This window comes from Semicossyphus pulcher, unplaced genomic scaffold (assembly GCF_022749685.1).
Source record: "Semicossyphus pulcher isolate SPU_LCO1_2020_fin unplaced genomic scaffold, fSemPul1.0.p SCAF_11, whole genome shotgun sequence".
NCBI classification, from domain to species: domain Eukaryota; kingdom Metazoa; phylum Chordata; class Actinopteri; order Labriformes; family Labridae; genus Semicossyphus; species Semicossyphus pulcher.
Genome location: NW_027211615.1, coordinates 10,133,535 through 10,155,942, shown reverse-complemented (window position 1 = coordinate 10,155,942; position 22,408 = coordinate 10,133,535). Strand labels below are relative to the sequence as shown.

General features: G+C 42.1%; 1 protein-coding gene across 2 annotated transcripts in view; it reads right to left on the bottom strand.

Moving 5' to 3' along the window:
• Positions 1 to 12,554: 12,554 nt before the first annotated feature.
• LOC138585378 (glutamate receptor ionotropic, kainate 2-like) overlaps positions 12,555 to 22,408 on the bottom strand; it is a 77,025-nt gene continuing 67,171 nt past the window's right edge. For both annotated transcript variants that reach the window (XM_069657687.1, XM_069657688.1), the window contains exons 15-16: positions 21,900 to 22,150; positions 12,555 to 16,182 (exon numbers count right to left, since the gene is read on the bottom strand). In XM_069657687.1, coding sequence (XP_069513788.1) covers positions 16,018 to 16,182; positions 21,900 to 22,150 — 416 coding nt within the window. In that variant the 3' untranslated portion in view covers positions 12,555 to 16,017. The remainder of the gene's footprint in view (positions 16,183 to 21,899; positions 22,151 to 22,408) is intronic.

Genomic DNA, 22,408 nt, shown 5'->3' with positions numbered 1-22,408 from the left:
GCTTAACACAACTTGAGCCGGAGCTGTATTTATTTAACACACCCGGTAGCATGCGAGATCTCCTACCTAGTAATGCACAAGCACACTAAACAGCTACATATCAATGGTTTCACAAATACGACATACTTTCTCTTTCAGAACAGGACTCTGAAAGGTGATTTTATTTGAAAATGACTCATGAATTTAGTCATTTTAGCGCAGGCGGCTGGCTGCTCTTCAGATATTACCCTTGTAACATTATGACTTAATTCTCGTAATATTATGACTTAATTCTCGTAAAATTTGGACTTTATTCTCATAAACTTTGACATTTTTTTCCTCAATGTGGCCCTAATACTCCATCATAGCGATCACCTCTGACACAGCACAAACAAAAACACTCACCTCGTTTGATTGAAGGTGTACTTTCGCACCATTTCAGTATCATCACAGCTGCTCTACTTACTTAATACCTCACCAACTCTTCCTCTCGAAGATGAATGTCGCAGAACGTCAAGCTGTTTTTTTTGCTCTCCCAGCAGTGAGATCCAACCACCTGTCCCTCTTCCATCTGTGCCTACCAGTTGTTAGTCAGCAGCAGCAGCCGGGTAACGCTTGCTCCTCTTTAGGACCGGGCGTCGCCACTGCTGCTGCTTTAGACTCGCTGAAAACAAAAGATGGATAGAGAGAAAGAGAGAGAGAAAAAGTGCTGCTTTTGGTATAACTTGACTCCCAAGCATGGCTTTAGTGGCACTTATTTGTGACCTAACAACTCTTCTCTGACCATATTGAATGTGAAAAGAGCTCATCTGAAGTCGACTCCTCACAAAAGTTCACACCGGGGTCGGCTTCGGGGTTGTATCTTAATGTTCTGACAAATCAAAATAACTTTGTATGATGATATGAAACTAGCTTGTGTGTGTTTTTTTTAAAAAGCTCTAAGTAGACAACCAACTTTTTTTGGTATATTTCTATACCAAAGAGTTTGGCTTTATTTTTTGAAGGCATTTAAAAGTTGAGACTTGCTGAAGTGCTTGCTATCCTCGCCCTTTCACAATAAGAGGGACTTATTGCTGAAAGCGCAACACTGCAGTTATTATTGTTTTTTATGTACAGCTTTTGAATGTGTGCGTGCGTTAAAAATCAAATCTCAACAATGCAGCATGACAGGAGAAAAAAAAAAAAGAAGTGAATGACCAAACGGCATACGGAGCACAGCCCATGCTCAGATCTTTATGGAAGCAACATCTTTTTGTATGATGTATTTTTACATTTTTACACACAATTCCTCTCAGGATGATGAACTGTTCTCAGGGAATTAACCAAAAAAGTGTATTTTATTCTTTTGGGAATCATCCACTGACTGACTCTACAAACTCTGTTAAGCAACGGTGAAGAGACATATGTAACTGATTCATGTACTGATATTAGCAACTACCTCTTGAGTTATACATAGTTGTGCATTTCTTTTTGTTTTGTATATTTTTTGATGAGCTTGTATGATTAACCTGTAGGTCTCTGTTGTACTGAGGTGTTGTGTGAGAAGTTCCCTTGTGTTGCCACAGACTCCCTGGTCTTCCTTCCCACATTTGATAAGTTACTTCTCCCTTTTACTGCAAAACTTTTTCTTTTTTTTTTTGTTTACAGCAAAAGCCTACCTCATATGCGCTGTTCCTCCACAAACTCTTTACCTCCTCCCAGTCCCCTCTTCCTCCTCCATGCAGTTTGTTTATTAAAATCGCCACTTGTCGCACTAGAGTCACACGGCATTTCCTACAAATCAGCCCTGAAACGGCTCATCACTTGTGACTCCAAATCTTACAATCAAAGCTCTTTTGGAAGGTTTTTAGACAAGTTTTCAGAACGGGCGTGTTTGTCAAGTTTTTCTGCCTGCTCTGTGTTATACTGTCATCACTCAGCTGCAGACAGCCAGTGACTTTACCTCAGTTTGTTGGGCTAGCTATCGACATGTTAAATATGAAATAATCCATGTGAACACATTTTGAAGAGACTGTTGTTTTTAGTTCGTACGTATTTTATCATAACCGTTTTGTAACCACTTGATATGATGGGCTAAAGGTGGAGAAGAATTGGATTGTACTTCGCACAAGGAGTGCCTATCTATGTTTTGTTTGTCTGACCCTATTACCAAATAGATATTTTCCTCCTTTTGGGCTCCATGGTAATGGCTTTTGTCAGCCATTTTTACAGCCTCAGATAATCAGAAGTTGTGTGGTTTGGAGATAATGCCCCCTCTTGTTGCAGACTACGTTTGTAGTTTAGAGCGACATTGTTAACATGAAATCAGTAGATTTTGTACTAATGGTGACCTTGCTAGAATGCATTCTTTAAAAATGTTTCTGAAGATGAATATTGTTATCAGTACTTTTTAAAAAAACTAACTAATGAGATCAAAGATTGATTTTGCATGTGACCACAGTATTACAACTTAAACTCAGCTGAGAATCATGTTGCAAATAAATGGAATTGAATGCTTTCATGCCAGTTATGAACAAAATAAACAAACACGGTAAAATAGTGATATTATTGTTGTTAGTAGCTTTATATTTTCTTCCAATCAATGTAACTACTGATTGATCTCTTGTTTATCCTGTTCAGTATGCGACACAGCCAAGACACCCTCTCATACAAGAGAATAATCTCCTTACGGTTGTAACAATCAATTGGTTATCGTAGAGGTGTATCAAGGCTGCATGTAGGATAACAAATTTATAGAATTGTGTTATATATATTTTCCCACTTGTCTTAAATTTAGTATCATACAAACATGAGAAAACACAGCAAAGTGTCTCATCCATGCAATCATCAGATGTGAGAATTTTACTCAAGACCAAACATTTGTGAACCTGAATGCACCAGTTGTCTCTCAGCAGGATGCTCAATTTGATGCTCATTGTGGCTGCTTTGTTTTATATTAACGCCAACCTGAGAGTCTACACTGGTGAATTTCTGCCCCACAGTGGTGGTAATGGAGAAATTAAATGTAAGATGAAGATACACTTGCTTTATGGCTTGTGCAGTGTTCAAAAGCATTGTAGAGATATTTGTATCATGCATTTGACACCATGTTAACAACGATTGTGATATTTATTGACAACTGGGATAAATCAAATTAACTTTTTGAAACCTTATTGCCTTGGTCTTTCTTTTCGGTAATGTTTTGTGTAGAGTTGTGGGAGTTGAAAGGATAATTCAGGGTTTTTGTCTGATTTTTTAGCCAAATAATACAGAGGCGAAGCCATGACTTCCGGGTTAGCTTAGCTGTTCTACTAGCTTAATGTCATCTCTATATCAGCGTTTCCTTCACCGGTTATTAAAGGGAATCATGGGGTTTACTTTGTATTTACTGTGAAACATCGGTACCAACATTAGCAGCTGTGACCTTAAATTAAAACTGTTCGTTTTAGCAAAGTAAAAAGGAATTACTGTCTGAGCATGTAAAAAACTACAACTTCCATGAAAACTACAGGCGCGGTAGCGCGGGTACTTACGTCACAATAACGCCATTTCGTCTATATGTCAATAAAACTCGTAAACGCTCTCCTATTAAGTTATCTTTTCCATCTTCTGGTTGTAAAACTTACTTCTTCTGGACGTTTCGTCCTGCTGTTCTCAGAGGCCCATTTAAACTAGCTGCGACTTCTCCGTCGAAATGGGACGTTTAGCCCGCGAAAAGTGTTAGGCCTTATGGGAAATGTTTGTTAAAGGCCGGTAAAACAAAACAAAACATTGAATAATAATAATTATTATTATGTAATTTCCACAAAACTAACGCTCCTCTTTGAATATATGAAGCAAGCTACACGACTTACTGTTGAAAAAGGGGCTGTTTCAAGGTTGCATTACTAGTTATTTGCGTATTTACAAACTTAAATTAAGTTTGAAAAGATTCTGACACTTCCGGAACAGAACCCGGAAGATCCGGCTCCTATTTGGCCCTCGTTAAGGACTAACAAAAAAACAGGATTACAAAAAAAAGAAAAGATCTTGAACTGATAGCAATGATAAAGCTCTGAAAACTTTCAAAAATTGTGAACTTATTTAATCAAAATAATAGGTTTGTTAGATATGTGATAGTTGTTTAATTGGCGAGCTTCAGGTGGATATTTGAAAAGAGCTGCCATTTCCTCCTGCTTACTGGCTATTTGCTCAGCTAAGCTAGTTGCCCATAGACATTGACTTTAAGCATAATTCCCCAAAAGACAAACTCCTGCATTAAATGTTGTGACACTGAATTTAGGAGAAAATGCCTTCTAGAAACATTCAAAAATAAAGGTCAAGGTTTAAACGTATAGAGGCCATAGACTGTATAAAAATATATATACAGTCATTGATAGAGGCTTAATCCTAATCAAATTTGATCTTACTAATATAATTGAAGGAAAGGTGTGTTGGCACTGTCTATATATTTTGGATGCTCTAGGCAAGATAAAGGGTCAAAATGAAGCCATGCAAAGTACAAAGACTACCGCAAATTACTTTTAGACCTGTAACAACACAAAAACCTGAATTATCCTCAACAATGTATAAAGACCTAGAGACGAACAGGTTGTACTATTCCACTGACAGGCAATTCTCAGCAGTCAGTGTCACTGCTCCCCCATGTGGTTGTTTAGGAGATGACTAAAGGTAGATTGAAGTACACATACCTCACCTACTGCCTCTGTCAGCTGCTCTGTGCTTTGCCTTGACTGGAGACACAATGTATTCTAGGGATGATCATTTATGACGTTTATTTTCTTTTTTTAACATGAACTGTATAATGTTGGATTTATATTGTGTTTATGTACATGAAATTATTCTGGAACATTTGACCTCGAAAGGGCCTCTAAATCCAACCAATGCAGTTTAAAGTACCTCCTTGTATTAACACATATCCTCACATTTCTCATGTTTGTTTATGTTTTTACTCTCTACATCGTGGCCAGAGGGAGCCTCCTTTTCTCTCTCTCTCCGGGGAACGCCTTGAACCAAGCACTGATTGCTTTTGAATGGGGAAAAATGTTCTTCTATGTGCATATCACTCATTATTTTAGTGTACTGCCTTTTTTTATTTCTGTGAATCTTGGATTGGATTTTTAAATATGTCTGAAATGTTTTACTTGATTGGAAAATAAACATATTATATTGGCATTAAAGTATGTATAATTTCCTATTAGACATTGTCGTGGATTATTGCTGACTTTGATAATCATTGATTCTATATTATTTTATAAAACTCACTCTCATATTTGCAAGTCATTCTTCTCAGTTAAAGGGGAGTTCCAACAATTTCCCCCATTAAGATCAAATCATGGGATGCAGTGGTCGTGCTGTGACAAGTTTATTGGTGGCAGCTTTGCAAACTTATGTAAGCTTTGTTTACAGACTAAAAGTGTATTGCGAATCAGGCATTCCAAACAGAAGTTGGAATTTAGACATGTTTGTTTTCTCTTAATAATTGCTGCTGTGGAGATGGAATTGCATTATGGGAAGTGTAGGATCTCACTCTTGGCTAATTTAAGGGCTTAGCCTTGGCTTAGGTTAGCTATCTGGTTGCCCCTTAAAAAGCTTGTTATCATTATCCAAGAGGCAAATTTCTGTTAGAAGTACATTGGTAAAATTTAAAGTTTCTTTATCAATTAAAGAAAATAGATTCCCCAAACAAGCCATATTTCACAGGCATAAATACACAGTTGACGGGCCAATAATTCTGGACAATTATTTCAGGGTGTTTTGGCAATAAAGTGCTTTCAAAACAAGACTTTCAATTTGAAGATGCCTCATGGTGATTGTGGAACATATGGGATTTTTTTTTGTTATTAGCTGTTATTAATGAAACACCCAATTAGTACAAAAATGATAAGCAGACTCACTTGAACTGAAATAATTATGCCCTTAAAAAAACAATTTGTCACTTTGGCAGGTTTAACGCCCTCAATATCTGGCCTCTTTGTACTCTTTGACCTTGAATACAGCCACTTCTGTCTGTCTGAAAGTAGAAACAGAATTATACATAGATAAATCACAGCACCTACATGTCACTGAAACTCAAGGTTCGTGATAACAGAGTTCAAAGCGGCGGAGAATGGATTTCTTTATTCTTACACTCCCCCTGCTTCTCCACTAGGGGGCAGCCTGGTGCCGCTGTATCCTTGCTCCGCCTCAGGCCTGTGAAGGACACAGCCAAAGCAGATTAATCACCTCAACACATCTGACTCACCAAAGACGCTGGTGTTTCTTCACAACCTCTCTCTCTGTATACTCCTGCTCCTCTTTAATGGCCCAGCACCTCGCTTTTTATCACCAGCTGTCTCTCTCTCTCTCTCTCTCTCTCGGGCTGGAGGGGGTCCATTAAACGAACGCCTTTTTGTTTACAGTTTCCCTTTGTTACCTGCCATCATTTACCTACACAACCCCCTTTTTTCTCCACATAAAATCTGTGGCGATGGCGTCCTCAAGGTCAGCGATTTTTATGGCAGTTGTAAGAAGAAGACAGGAGGGGAAAAGACAGAGAGAAATAAAAGCTAAACACTACCGGACAAACATTACAGTGTGTGTTTTCAGGAGGCCGAGGAGAGGACAGGAGTACATATCTTCACCTTCTTTCTGTCCACCGTCCTATTCCTCATCCCTAAACTGCGTGTTGACCTTTGTTGTACCGCCTCCAGGCTGTATGCTTTAACCTTTCCAGTGAGATAGAGGGGGCCCCTGCACTGGGAATACAAGATAAATCACAACTGCTGTCTGTTAATGCGACGGACGACAACACACACCGGCACGCAGGCACTGCTGAAACCTTTGTCCTTTGTCACAAAAGCTCTATGAAGATATTCCCAGCATTGGTGCACTGGGGTATTATTTATACAAGTGCTGCCTGAATTATTCATCCGTTATTAAAATGAGGAATGATAGCCAGGAGTGTGTTTTTTAGGGATTCTTTCTTTTTTTGTTTGGGGTCATTAGGAGTCATTTGTGGTCAATTTTGTATGATCAACCATGCTCCAGAGAAAGACACAGAGAGAGAGAGAAAAAATCCCATTTACTTTCTGTGCATTGGGAATTCATGTTGAGAGAGATCAAAGGGGACAGACAAAGAGATGAGAGAATCGACATCTTCTCGTCTCCATTTGGCTCCCTGTGAGAGGAGGGAAAATTACTTTAAAGCTGCTGCCTTGATGAAAGAAAAGGGCGTTATGCCTGATGTATTCCTCTAGAGGTGGAATCAACAGTATGAATGACTCAAAGGGAGAGAGAGAGGGAGAGAGCGGCAGAGAGAGAGACACTCTAATGGGGGATTTTTTTGGTGAGAGTGCTATTTGACAGAGAACAAAACAGCGATTCCACTGTGAGGAGATGTGACTCTACACTGTGATTTCCGGTGTGTGCATAAGAAAACACGGTTTACATGAGAATGGGAGCAGCTTTTGTCGTACGGCAGTGGGTGTGATTTCATCTAAACCATAGATGTCCACCGATGTCATGAGAATACAAAACGCTCCAGTTTTTCCTAAATCAGTCCCTCCAGGAATTCTCTGGCTTTGTCAGTGATCGTTGCAGAATCTACACATTTTTACATTTACACTGTTCTGCTCGTTTTTCATGGCTGCTGAAGCAATAAGACAAAAGATTAGAGAACAGGGGGGATTATTTTATCACTGAGATGACTGTGAAAATCAACTGCTGAGTTTAAGCATAGTAACATGGAGAAATGATCACAAGAAGACGTCGAGTGTTGGATTTATGTTTATGGATTCGCTGTATAGAGGCGGGCTGCAGAGTGGTTAGCGCTGTCGCCTCACAGCTAGAAGGTTCCTGGTTCCTGGGTCTTCAGACGTAGTGGGCCTTTCTGTGTGGAGTTAGCATGTCCTCCGTGGGTTCTCTCCTGGTACTCCGGCTTCCTCCCACAGTCCAAAGACATGCTCGGTTCATTGGTGACGCTAAATTGCCCGTAAGTGCGATTGTGAAAGAATCAGTCCAGGGTGTACCCTGCCTCTCGCCCAATGACAGCTGGGATAGGCTCCAATAGGATAAGTGGTATATATAATGAATGGATGGATGTATAGAGTCTTCTTAAAGGCCCTGTTTACACTTCGTGTGTCCTGGGTGATCCGATCACAAGTGGTCAGCTCTAAGCCCAGCAGTTCGCACCTAGCATTAACGAGACCCTCGAATGCGTCTTTACTGACCGCTTGTGATTGGATCTCACTTTCCTGCTCTGTATGCAAATGAACACGGAGCCTCATTCACCTTCATTGACTTTAAAAAACATCATGTGATACGACACACAAAAAGACACTGTAGTTCGAAGCCAGATTAGGAAGCTCATGAGAGTGATACAATCACACTGATCAGCTGTCTGCTTCACAAAAAATACATATTTTGAACATTTTGTGAAATTTGGTGACGTAAATGACTTAAACCAACTAAAATTGCAATGTCGAGAAAAAGTGTTGGCAATTGGTTAAATGTGTGTAAATTCGTGGCGCTGGTTTACCTCAGCTGGTAGAGCAGGTGGCGCGTATACAGAGGCTACAGTCCTCGACGCAGCGGGCGCAGGTTTGACTCCCGACCTTGGCCCTTTGCTGCATGTCGCCCCCCACTCTCTTCTCCCAATATTTCATGTCTATCTCCAGCTTTCCTATCAATAAAGCCAAAAAAAAATTATTTAAAAAATAAGTAATAATATTTTGCAGGAATTCACAGGAACATCGCGACTTCCTGTAGCGACTGCTAAATGCTAAATCTGACTGCAAAGTGTGATCTGTAGTGTCATGAGGCGAATCCTGCCCTTCAAAGTTTTTCTTTTTATAATTTTCTTGAAAATTTCTGACTTTAATTTAAGAGAGTATTTGAGTTTTTATCGTTCAAATTACAGTTTAAATCTTGTTAATCTCATATCTTTCTTTTGGAAAACAACCCCTCTCCCCTGGGTCCATGTTTATTTTTCACCTAAGTTTATCACTATACTAAGCATAGCTAACTAGCATATGCAGCAGTGTGCAGCGTGGTGTATTTAGAAAGGCTGTGTAGTAAATTATTTTTATAGCTTCATTTTTTCACCTTGCTGCGTTCAGTAGCAGATGTCATTGAGCTCATTTGCAGAATCAGTCTGGGGATTTCATCCGACCGAGCATCAACAAGATGTCTATCTAAAAATATTATTGTAATATTATTATCAGTGACAAAATTGTTTCTCTCAGGACGAGTGTAAAAAGGTCATGTGAAAAGTGAAATAGCCTCCAAGCTTCCCATTAGATTCTCTCACCCATATTCATCCAGCTCTGTCATTTTTCTGACAGGCTGTCAAAGCAGCGAGCCCACCATCCTCGTTACACGTAAAGCAAATAGAAATGAAAACATTGTCAGTGAAAAGACTCGTGGGGTAACGGAGACGCCAGGAGCAGGGTGAATCACTTAGCAAGCTGTGCTCCTCCATTCTGCAGCTGCCACCCACCACAACACATCTGCCACTGGGAAGAGAAAAAACACAGCAGATAGAAAAAAACACATCCGAACAAATAGCTACATGACACGAAGAGTCACTTCTTCAAATTGAAATTCATTTGCCGGGGAAACAGGGTTCGTCCCTCTGGGTACGTGTGCGACTGTAGAAACCCACAAACAGGTGGAGACTGTACATAAAGCTGCACACACTCACATGCAGACGCTACAAATAGTTCCAGTAAGACCATTAGATTTCTTCATGTGGGGCCGATGGTTCTTCCAATACGCCCCCCTGCGCTATCTCTGGGCAGACACATGCCACTGCCGGGCCAGATCCTAATGCGTACCAAATCATCACTTTTCAACCAGCAACGCCCGCCCGCCTCAGCCCCGTTTCTGCAATTCCCCTTTTATTGCATTTCCCCAGGATTTCATATTATACACGCTGAACTCCACAGAAAGGAGTCGAAGCTCATTTCTCGACCTGAAATGGCAACAGAAGGAGAATCGTCTACCGCAGGCTGGATATTGCACCAAAAACTGCTGCTAGCTTTGTTGATATATGAGCCACATGGTAACAAATGATTAAATTATTTACACAGACTGTGCCAGGAATCAATGATTTGCTTTAGGGAGAGTGAATAAAAAGATGTTGAATTACTGACTGACTTTGTTTGTTAGCAACAAGTGATTTTGTAGTCTGCGTTTCATTAACTCTAACACTATTTAGCAACACATCTGACATCTAGATAAAACCTCTTTATGTCACCAGTTCTTCTCATTTTTAACACAATTTGCATCGATTTCTCACAGCACAATTACACCAGCATCCAACTTTTATGTATATGAGTTAGCATGTTGCAGTCTGCAGCTCTTCTAGTTGTGGTAGGCTAAGTATAGTTAGCCTATACTTTAAGCTAGGGGTGAGTGATGGATAAAAAAAGATCCTACACATCCGAACTGGAATACTGTGTGTTCCTTGAGCTAACAAAATACAGTTCACAACTATGCTAGCTGCTTTGTAAAACTGAACTTTCGCACAGCAGTGCTTTGAGCTAAATGCTAACATCAGTAAGCTAACATGCTCACAGACGATGCTTAAAATGTGTTAGCAGGTTTAAAGTTTACCATACACTCTTATTCCCTTTTCCCCCTTTCAGACCCGCTTATAGATACCGATTGTCTCTTTTCCCATTGCCAGTGGAGTATCCTGCTTTCGGTCTCTTTTCTGCTGCGTCACCGTCTGACGTCACAAACACTCCCAAAACAGGGTCAGTAAACAGTGAAGATGTTACGGTGGTTAGGCCTTCGTTGTATCTATCACTCATTCAGTCTATTTATCAAACTCGGCACCGACAAATTTGAAACAATGTTTGAGCGCTGCTCGGACGGAGACAGGCGGAATTTTTAGCCTAGATGACAAGGAGTCGCAGAAGCTACCAAAAGCGCCTAGCATCGCGCCGGAAAGGGGGTGAAGATTAGCGTGTCGACACAGGTTTTGTGTTCCCATCAATGCCGATCGGAGCCGAGGTGTTAATTACCCGCGTCTATACTGAAGAGCCATTTGACCCGGATCTGAATGCCAACTGTAACCGTTCCCACTAAGCAAAAAAACTGGGTGTTAGCGGGTTATTTGACCAGTGGGAAAGGGGCTTTAGTTTAGCGTGTTAGCATGGCAACATTTGCTGATTAGAATTAAACACCAAGTACAGCAACAGTATCAAATTGCTACTAAAGTATTAAAGTAAATAAAAATTTGACCCAATGAAACGCTGATGAAGTGAAAGGTCACCCCGAGGGGGCCATTAATGTGTACTAGCTAAATGTAATTTGCAAGCCTCATTATGGCTCCAAAAATCATCACAATAATTACTAGGCTTCATCCTCTGGGGATCACGATTGTTGGTACACAATTTCACGTCAACCCCTCCAAAAGTTGTTGAATATTTTAATCTTTACCAACTGTATCGACCAACCGACTGTCCGAGGATGCCATCAATCGAGCCATGCTGATGACAAAAACAGTGGAAACTATGACAGGACAGGAACGGCAGTTTATGGTCTTTCAGGAGGTTAAATACACGACTAATCATTGCACAATGGTGCAAAATTATTACAATCTAATTTTGCAATGAAGCATTCCTACTCATCGATTTGTACTGTTGCCCACAATGATCTAATACACTAAGGGATACTAAAGGTATACATACCTCAGCATGAAATCCCTGACTTACACACTCATAACATGTCTAGAACATTGCGTATCGTTATAGCACCCAGATCTACTGTATGTAATGACTTTACAAGAACATGTTCTGCTACTTGTTTAAAATGAAAAATCAAAGTGGACTTACATGAATCTTAATCGGGACCCTGAATTATTAAAAACCATTGGGAAATGAGCGGAGGAATAGATTTCCTCCTTCACAGAACCCTCCTTGGCAGGTGCTATTAGCCTACAATATCTGTATGACAAACCAAAGTCACATTCAGAAAGCAATTTTCTGTCCACAGCGCAATCTCGGCCATTAATTGCCTAATGAACAAGATGTTATCCAAGGATACCTTTCCAATGAGCACTTAGGAAAAGGAGGAAGAGGTTTTAATATGATGGAAATAAGTGTGACAGACTAAACGGTCCCCGCTGAACGCACTGACGCAGACTCTGACCTTGCCTGTCAATCTGGAGGGCAGACAGGGTGGCCGTTTGTGTTGTGGCGGCGGACACAGTTTTCATCATTACTCCCAGAAAACCTTGTCAGAGACCGAGAGCTGTCTGACCGCCGGCTGCCTGTGGGAGGGAAATAACAATAAACAATGAAAAATCAGAGAGGCAGAAGGTGTGGAACAGTCTGGGGTCCTTTTTGTCAGGTTTGCAGCCCCCTGGGTATCATTCTGAGTTCTCTATACTTACGGTCATCTGGATTTCTGTGCTCTCAGAGGGGCAGTGTAGAAAATCTGTGGTCGGAGGAAGCGATACACAACCCGGCACACGGCCAGGTGGATACTGGAGCAGAGAGTGGGTCAGAAAAATAGCTGCTCAACATGCTCACAATGTTGATTTGATTAACTATTTAGCAATTACCTAATGCATTCCTTTGGATAATACAAATCAAGTCTTTGGGCGTTTAATCAATTAGAGGAGGCTGACATTTCAGAAAATTGCAAGACATAATGCTCATCATTATGCTTGATGGCATCAATCTAAAATGAGTTCCCACAATGCATCCTGTCTCCTGTTCATTTGTTACCAAAGGAGCATGAAAAAGTTGCGTGAATAATGTGAGGTCGAAGTACAATTATGACATTTTTAATGACATTATTTGTAAAACCTTGCATCAGTGTCGAATTCCATGAGCTCGTATTTGTTTAGTCGACAGGACAGCAAAGCCTTTGGAGTCGTTTCAAAGAAATGTTTCCAGGTATTCAATCACTTGAGCTGGCACCGCTAGATATAGATGCGTGGAAATGACAAGCAACATTGGTAGAACGCCAATGAGTTTCAGGATTATGTCTTCTTCCCCCGTCAATTATCATGATGTGGTCGCCTTAAATGAGTCGCTAACTTTCCATCTGTGTACAGCAGAGATGTCATCACTAGTTTTGGCCCGCGTGTGGGTGTTTGTTTTCTCTGATTCCCCTGGTTTAACAGGTCAGAAGATGATAGAGACTGTGTAGGAGCACAGTGAAGAAGTTACCTACCAAGTATGCTTGTCATTTCACATTATGGAACAGAGATAACAGAGAGAATGTCGTGGGGCCAAATGTGAGCAAACACATCTGGAGACAATTAGCGGATAAATGCTTAAGTCCACTTTGGGAAACAGGAGTGGAGGAACACCTGGCGTGCTAGCAAAGGTGAGGCGCTTATGATGGTGTGTAACGTACATTAAGTGCGTCAAAGATGCTCGTTACTCCCACATCAGACTGAACTTTTTACATACATTCACAAGTCGCCCATTTAGAGGTTCAAAATCCATCTGTGACCTTAGGAATGTAGATGTTCTGGATCTTATCACATGACCCTCTTAAGCTCATAGAGTCGCCCAGTTGGACTGGTAGATGTTAAAATTTCCATTTCTGTCTGAGCACTTTGAGGGGTTACGATCCATTTTGGCACAAAGGTTGTTAATGACAACGGGAAGTTAGAAGTGTAACTCAGCCAATTTCACTTGCTGATTAGGATCGTGTGATATAATGTGAAGCTTCAGAACAGCTACTTAAAGAATCATGTGTGTATAATGTTCTCTTCACAGCCACTTTTCAATAAAAAAATCGAAATGTTTTCCGGTTACTGACTTCATCAAATCAAACTTTTCTTGCTTTGACGTCTTTTAGCTTTTTAAAAAAAAAAATCAAATCAACTAGTTTCTAGTCTGGCATCTTCAGACCAATTTACAAATGCAAAGTGACTAAAACCTCTCAGTCCATTTCCAGTCTTGGGCACAGACTAAAAAGCCTCTGAACAACCAATTAGAGCAAAGTAACCTGAGGCGTAGGCTGCCAGACTAGGTAGCTAGTTCCAGCTTCCAGTTCTTATGACATTATTCAGAGGACAACAGGGTCTATTTGTACCAGTTCGTTTACTACTGTTGTGATATTGGACTCAGGACGCTTAACCTCAACAGCAGCCATCTTGTTTTTTTTCCACAAAAATCGCTTAAACCCGTCCTGCACAAGATAAAAGTATGTGATTGGCCCGACTTGATTTTGGTCGAATGGAAATCTGTCTGTCCAGACAGAGTCCACACGCATCTGCAAAAGAAAATAAGTTTCCAGGCTAACTGGTGTCATCATTTTCTAAAGTCGTGTCATGTTTTTCTACTTCAGGGGCTGAATTTCGTGTTATCATGTCTTAACTAGACAGGACTTGATACGAGTAAAACCCTAAACTGTAACCTGCTAACTACAATGTTTTATTTTCAAAAAGAGTTTCGTTCTCTTTGGCAACACCTGTGGTGATAAATGGTAATTGCGAGAGCACACCTCCCAGATATCCAGACAGTGTTGCATGTGTGACGTCCTCGGTTGGCTCCGTTTGTAACTCTTGATTTTCCTCGCTGACAGTCGTTTTCCTTTTTAGACTGTTTGCCTTCATCTGAGCGTCCAATTTGTTTCTCTTTCTTTGGATTTTCACTTATTGTTGAAGTTGTATCTGTAGTCATCGATCTTTTCTTTGTTTGTTCAGCCATAGTAGATTACTGTTTACTCGCAACACTTGCAGAGAGCGGAAAAGCAGCCGCTTAGCTCCGCCTACCCTCTCTGGCAGACCAACCACTGCTGGCTGATGGAAAACGCGTCACTAACTGGGCGCAGCTTGTGAATTTTTCCGCAAATGTCGCACCAGACACCCAGTCTGTAATACTGCAAATGCAAAGGCTTTCATCAGTGGGCCAATGTTACCTCATTCGGCAATAGATAGGGACTTAACAGACATTTATTTAAATGAAAATCTTTGAGATTATTACTTTAATGGTGACTCATCGTAGCTACTTGTTGTCAGTACAGTTTCATTGTTCTTACCCATCAAAAAGCACCACATCGTCCCCAGAGAGTGCGCACAGCTGGCCCCACGATACCAACAGACAAAAGACTGAATCTCTGATTGATGAGAGAAATGATCCCTACACAGCAGAGTCTGAAGCCCGACAGGTGACAGAGTTTGAGGGCTGAGTTGGTATCTGCTACATATTGTGTCCACAGGAGGGGGCTACCATGATACAAAGTACTACAAAACTTCTTGTTCTTGTACAAAAACAAACATTTTTGTAGAAATCCTGCATTTTAAACAACAACTGATACAGAGTGAAAACTGCAGACGGCGTGTGAGGACGGACATGGAGAAGGACTTTGACAGTTTACATTGCTTGTAGAGGCTTTGAACAGAACAGGCATGGTAGAAAGTTCTTTACAGTGGCAGAACTTTGGCACGAGAAAGGCGTTACAGAAGAAAACGATGAGTGTTCGACACGGTCAGCAGAGATGATTCCAAACTAAACATCACTTTTATACATCAGTTCATAGTAAACCATTTGGCACTGACTACCGTCCCCTTTTTGTCGGTGTGAGATTATCGTTTTAAATCATTCAAAGAAACTCGAGCCACTGACGGGAGGGACTGATGGGGTCACACACACATGGAGGTAAGACAAAAGGGCTTTGACATCAACAGAAAAACTACATCTGGTGTTACTGTCACAATAAGAGTTTTCCCGTCTGCGCAGGTGTCAAGTGTGTGTGTGTGTGTGTGTTTGTGTGTGCATAAATGTGTGTTAAGTGTGTTTGAGTCCACTTCTAGTGTGGACCAGACTTATGTTTTGTCCCCAAACCTGCTTTGATCCTCTTTTCAATTTACACACTTTGAGTCCTTCCTTTCCAGCTCTCTTCAAATCGTGAACGTCACAGTGAGGTGACACTGCTCAGGCATCTATATTTCCACAGGAAACATCTGTCTACATAAGCAAGTGGGTTCAAAAGAATCCTGTTCGGACTGCTGACCTCAGTTTGGGGTTAAGTCAGCTTTGATTCGACCCCCGCCGCCCCTCTGTGGTTTTAATAGAGGGGGCGTTCTTTCGGGGGTTTGCCCAGCGTTCATGCCATGGTTTCCTTTCCTGGGAGTCTCCTGTCGTTGAACGTGTGCATGTTAATGACCTCCTCCGTCTTGACGATGACGGGCGGCTGAGGCTTCTGTTTGAGGCGGCGTTGGCACTTCAGAGAGACGCGCAGCTCATCCATCATGGCGCTGCAGAACGATCGCTGCAGAAGAAAACAGGAAGGAGGGAAGAGTTATAGTTGGCACCGTGCTGTTTGGCACAAACTCCAAACGATGCAAATCTGAGCCGCTGTTAACACTTCACCGAGCTAATTGTGTTGTTTTAATGGAGGAAGATGGTGCTTTATGTCTTATAATTTCCTGTTTTTCTGCTTCTTTTTTGAGAGTGTTGCCTCTTCTGTGTTTGTATCAGACAAATACAAGGCCAAATGTCAGTGGACACCCAAATAATGCACCTATATAACCAGACAGCATAAAACCAGCTCCGGACCCAAAGTTTGTATAACACATTCCTCCGGCCATAAATATGTATTAGGTCAAGTTAAGTCAATCACAAACTATATAAGGCTTTAGGGCTGTGATGATATTGGATTTTTCTAACCGCAACGTTTGTTTTTTTCACTACAGCTCGTCCCCCTGACGGTAAAACATCATCGACATGAGTGAACACAGCATGAGCGGTGGAATTGCAAGTTTATCATCACTACTAAGTTCATATCCGTGATTGCTGAAATCCGTGCTGACGGGGTAGTTGTTGTTCTAACGGCTAAACTAGCATGTCGCGAGACTGCACACGGGCTCGTCTGCACTGATTACATGCGCAGAGGATTGAAACAGCGGTGCTGACAGCCAGGCTCCTTTTCAATAGGGTCCAAATGCAGTACCTCAGACCTCTCTCCTCAGGTACCTCAGGCCTCTCTCCTCATGCACCCTCAGACCTCTCTCCTCAGGTACCTCAGACCTCTCTCCTCATGCACCCTCAGACCTCTCTCTTCAGCTACCTCAAACCTCTCTCCTCAGCTACCTCAGACCTCTCTCCTCAGCTACCTCAGACCTCTCTCCTCAGCTACCTCAGACCTCTCTCCTCATGCACCCTCAGACCTCTCTCTTCAGCTACCTCAAACCTCTCTCCTCAGCTACCTCAGACCTCTCTCTTCAGCTACCTCAGACCTCTCTCCTCAGCTACCTCAGACCTCTCTCCTCAGGTATCTCAGACCTCTCTCCTCAGCTACCTCAGACCTCAGGTACCTCAGACCTCTCTCCTCAGGTACCTCAGACCTCTCTCCTCAGGTATCTCAGACCTCTCTCCTCAGCTACCTCAGACCTCAGGTACCTCAGACCTCTCTCCTCAGCTACCTCAGACCTCTCTCCTCAGGTATCTCAGACCTCTCTCCTCAGCTACCTCAGACCTCAGCTACCTCAGACCTCTCTCCTCAGGTATCTCAGACCTCTCTCCTCAGCTACCTCAGACCTCAGGTACCTCAGACCTCGCTCCTCAGGTACCTCAGACCTCTCTCCTCAGGTACCTCAGACCTCTCTCTCCTCAGGTACCTCAGACCTCTCTCTCCTCAGCTACCTCAGACCTCTCTCCTCAGCTACCTCAGACCTCTCTCTCCTCAGCTACCTCAGACCTCAGGTACCTCAGACCTCTCTCCTCAGGTACCTCAGACCTCTCTCCTCAGCTACCTCAGACCTCTCTCTCCTCAGCTACCTCAGACCTCTCTCCTCAGGTACCTCAGACCTCTCTCCTCATGCACCCTGAGACTTCTCTCCTCAGGTACCTCAGACCTCTCTCCTCAGCTACCTCAGACCTCAGGTACCTCAGACCTCTCTCCCTAGCTACCTCAGACCTCTCTCCTCATGCACCCCGAGACTTCTCTCCTCAGGTACCTCAGACCTCTCTCCTCAGCTACCTCAGACCTCAGGTACCTCAGACCTCTCTCCTCAGGTACCTCAGACCTCTCTCCTCAGGTACCTCAGACCTCTCTCCTCAGCTACCTCAGACCTCTCTCCTCAGCTACCTCAGACCTCTCTCCTCAGGTACCTCAGACCTTGCGGTTATAAATAAGTAAAAAAGCGGCGATGACTGTCACTTGGTCCACCCCGCGGTTGGCGTCACATAACCGCAGTATTTCGGTCATGAGGTTACAGTCACAGCCCTTCTTTATAATCTTCAATCTTTACAATTAGAGCTCAGATTTCTTCATAGTTTAAGTCAAACTGTAACAAAACAAGAACCTAGAAATGTCCTTTATTCTGTCAGCAGCATCTCTTTTGTTCGGCCCTCCCTGTCTGGACTTTAAAGCACCAAACCCAAAGCTGGTAATGCTCCCTTTAAATAAAACAACAGAAACCCTGTCTGAGATTATTACTTAGAATAGATTCTTCAAGGCTGCAGAAGACAATTAACAACTGTTTTTACAGGCTATGTAGCACTCCGCATGATGAGTTCACTGAACTACATGTAAAAAAAAAGGCTAAAGTGTCTTGTTAAAATTCAGTGTGTCTGAATAAGCTGTAAGTAGAATCATCAAGAAGCTGAAAACAAGTGTTCACGATGACTTACTTAGTTAAGTGCCGAGGGACTGCGGATTAAAACTCTGGTACGAAGCATCACATGACAACATTTACTGAATATTGTACACGGTCCCTTTACAAATAAAATAATATGTTTCAACTTTAGGCAGAGCAAATAATAAGTCTGACCCGTCGATGTGATTCCTAAACATTATCTTTTGAAGAACAAGGCTCCATTTTTAGGCCTGTTGTGTCCCAGATTTTCCCTCTTTGGGCTTCATCATCACACAAATGCTGTTTCAGAGATCAAAGGGAAACATTGAACACTTCAAATGATGGAAATGCAAAACAAAAACGCAAAGATATAAAATAAAGAACAGGATATCCACCTCAGCAGATTAAATCCAAAAATGCTACCTTCCTTTAAAGCATCAATCACACTCGCACGGGGACGTGCGTTATGTAACGTCCACAATAAAAAGCCTCTGTTGTGCCCGCATTATGTATGTGCTGTGAAATCCTATAAAATGTCAATACGCTGGTGCACCAATGTTGCCAAGACCAATTCCCATATATTCACTTTGTGATTATGCAGGATGTAATTCACATTCTTGGAGGGTGTGGGAGGAGAGGAGATGTAAGAGAGGAGGCAGAGCAGTAAAGTACGAAGCTATTATTTCTCCCTTTGTGTGTGAGCGGAGGTGTGTGAGATGGATATCCGTAGGTGGCTTATGCATCAGGTATTTTTTTGTTTTTTCCCTCCATATTTACATTTATTTTTCAGCCGAATGAATGAGATATTTTGTACACTCGCCGAGATGAGTGATTACAGAGGTAGGAAAGGGGCAGGAGGAGTGAGAGGGAAAGAAATGGTGAAAAACAATGATGGGTTTGGATTAGAGTGATGGAGGAAAGACGGAGGAATGAAGGGAGGAAAAAAAAAAGGTGGAGGAGGTTGACAGGGGAGGAAAATAGAGAAGGAGAGGCTTGTTGTCAGTATGTAAATTACTCGCACCATGGCAGCCGAGAGACGGTGGCGTTTGCAAATGATCTGAATATTGTGACCCAGTCTTGCGACTGTTGATTAACGACAGCTCAGACGTGCTCGAAAACATACAAAAAAAAAGGCAAAAAACTAATTACTATTGCAATAAAGTAACATTCCGCCGCGCCGCGCTAATTCTGTACATGTAAATAATTAAAACAGGCCATCAAATGGACTTTCACAATTATCTGGAAACGTCATTGTACAAGTTAAAGTGCACTAAAATACACACGCCACGCTGTGTGATGAATCATGTGCACTCAGTCCTAAAATAGAGCGCAGATAGAAGAGTCTGGAACATATTCAGTCCCCTGCTAGAAAGAAACAGAACCAGAGGGGGGAGAAAAAGCTGCTGCACTGTATACATGCTCAATGGCTCTTTTCACACAAATCTCAGGATGAAAGGATACGTTTATCTGAAGTGTTAAAAACAGTTCTCACACTCCCATACGTACATCAAAATATTTACTGGCTGCTGTAATTACTCTCCTCGTCCATACTGGCCGTGAAAAGATTCCATCCTGATCATAAACTGCATAAAAAACAGACAACTGCCTTTTTAAAGCCTGAAGTTCAGCATCTTGGCCGCCGCCATGTTGGTCCTCCTGCGCCAGAAGTGACCGTGGTGGGAGGAGCTGGAGAGGAGCGAGGGGTTGGCAAACGACAAGTTGTCAAAGCCAAACAGTCTACACCCGTGGCTGATTCATTGGCTGTCAAACGAGCAAGTTTTAACCATCGAGCCTCCCACAGAGTGAGATTGTATGTTTGGTGGTGGCTGGTAGCAGTTTTTAGACTTAAGAGGCTAAGAGAGCGTCTGGAACGTAGCAAACTCACCGCCTACTTACAAGATCATTGTACATCTCAGCCGAGGCTAATATGAGGCGTTAGCAGTCGACGATGGACGAATGAATACTCTAACAACCAAAGACACTTTCAGCTTTCATTAAGACGATAAATGATCAATAACAACTTTTTTTCCATGACGAAGACGAGACTTTGACTAGCTAAAAAAAGATCGTTGATAACACGTATGTTTTTTTTTCGTTAATGAGAGAGGACTAAAATGTTACTGGTGGGCTGTCGCACATTTAAAACCCATATTTTCCCCCCACTGTGCCTCTAATCCGTCAAAATACCAGCAGTTCAGTCCTCTAACTGGTTGAACTGGTTGAGTGGCGTGTGCAGTTCACCCCTGTATCCGACCCAGCCAAACAGGTGATGATGTCCCAAAGCAGCAGCTTGACAACAACATGACGGCACAACGGGTTTGGTTGGAAAAAGTAGAACAGATGGACACACTCTATTTATTTAACACAATGCACTGTAGTAACGGGAGACGGAGAGACTCCTGTTTTGAGTTTTCGTCGACTTAAACTGGACTAAAAAGGACTAAAATGTGACTTAAACTAACGAGCATTTTTGTCTAAAGACTAAGATTAAATCTAAAATAGCTGCCAAAATGATTCATTCTAGTACAATATTCTGTTACTTCATTAAAACGCTCCACTGTAGCTCTGTAAGGAAACACTGTTGTACAAAAGAGGCTAACTCCTCCTAACTTTCAGTTTGTGTTGATTTTGGCGCCCCCTGTGGACAAAGCCGTACCTCTTATCTCTTTCCTGATTTTGGCCTGAACATGCTTAATGGTGGTTTTTAACAAAGAATCTCATCCTGCTTTCTTTAACAGTCATATGTATCACTCACTGCCCTGGAAAATGAAAACAAAGGCAGCGTGCAGTTAATCGCTTCGTCTGACACCTACCCCGCCGCCAGCAGTTTCAGGTATCAAAAATAACTATATAGAAATAATCAATCTTGTTGCTCATGCTCTGGTTTGCTTTTGTAGCTCATAGAGAGTAATGAGTATTAATTTCAGTCTGTTTCATAGCCAGTGAAAAACTCCTCACAGGAGCTTTAAATATCCACTTATTTTGTCTAACTGTTATTTTGGCAATTAACGCCACTTAATGAGGATCTCTTCGCGGGCAGGAACAATTACAGTAACCAATGACTCATGTGCATACGGCGCTGTGAGTACTGTTTTAAGAGGGACTTTAACACATCTCAAAGCTGTCCCTTTTTTTAACCCTTTTCTGCTGAGTGCATAACCACAGAACAGACATGGGGACCAGACATTCCCTAATAAAAGCTCTAAAATAATAACACAACTGAAACAAAACAAATGACCCTACTTATATAGTTCAAGGCTAGCATACCAAAGTTGAATAGGTAGGTATTTTTATTAAGATAAAAAAACAACACATGAATACAGTTACTGATGAATGAACTAAGATACATATAATCTGTGTAATAGGAAAAGCTGTGGTTGTCGTCATGCATCAGAAAAGCCTGCAGTACCTTCTCCAGCTGAGCGTTCTGTTTGGACTTGTACAGGACCTCCCCCACAGCCACAAACACCGACAGCACCAGTCCTGCAGCCAACACGATGAAGATCCCGCCGATGTTCTGCACCCCCAGAGCGCTGGCCTCTTTGCTCTCCTCCTCGGGACAGCCGTTCCCTCTCCACCACTTCTCCTTCATCATGTGCAGCTTCCCTTCCTCCTGCAGCTGCAGAATGGCTATTGTGATCTTGTCTCTGTACGGAGAGCCTGCAGGGAGAGGAGCACAACAGGAGACGTGGAGTGAACACGGATAATAGCCAGAAATGAAAAAATCTGATTACGCCTCCCAAAGTCATTGTTGGGCGGGCATGTATATAACTGGTGGTGGTGGGTGTATGAAACACGGTGCGGCTCGCATGTGATCATATAACCTGTCATGTTATTGTTGGCTGCTTAGAGGGAGTTTTTTTGTAAGTCCTTCTTCAAATCCCACTAATCCCTATATTCACTGAGTGATTCCAAAAG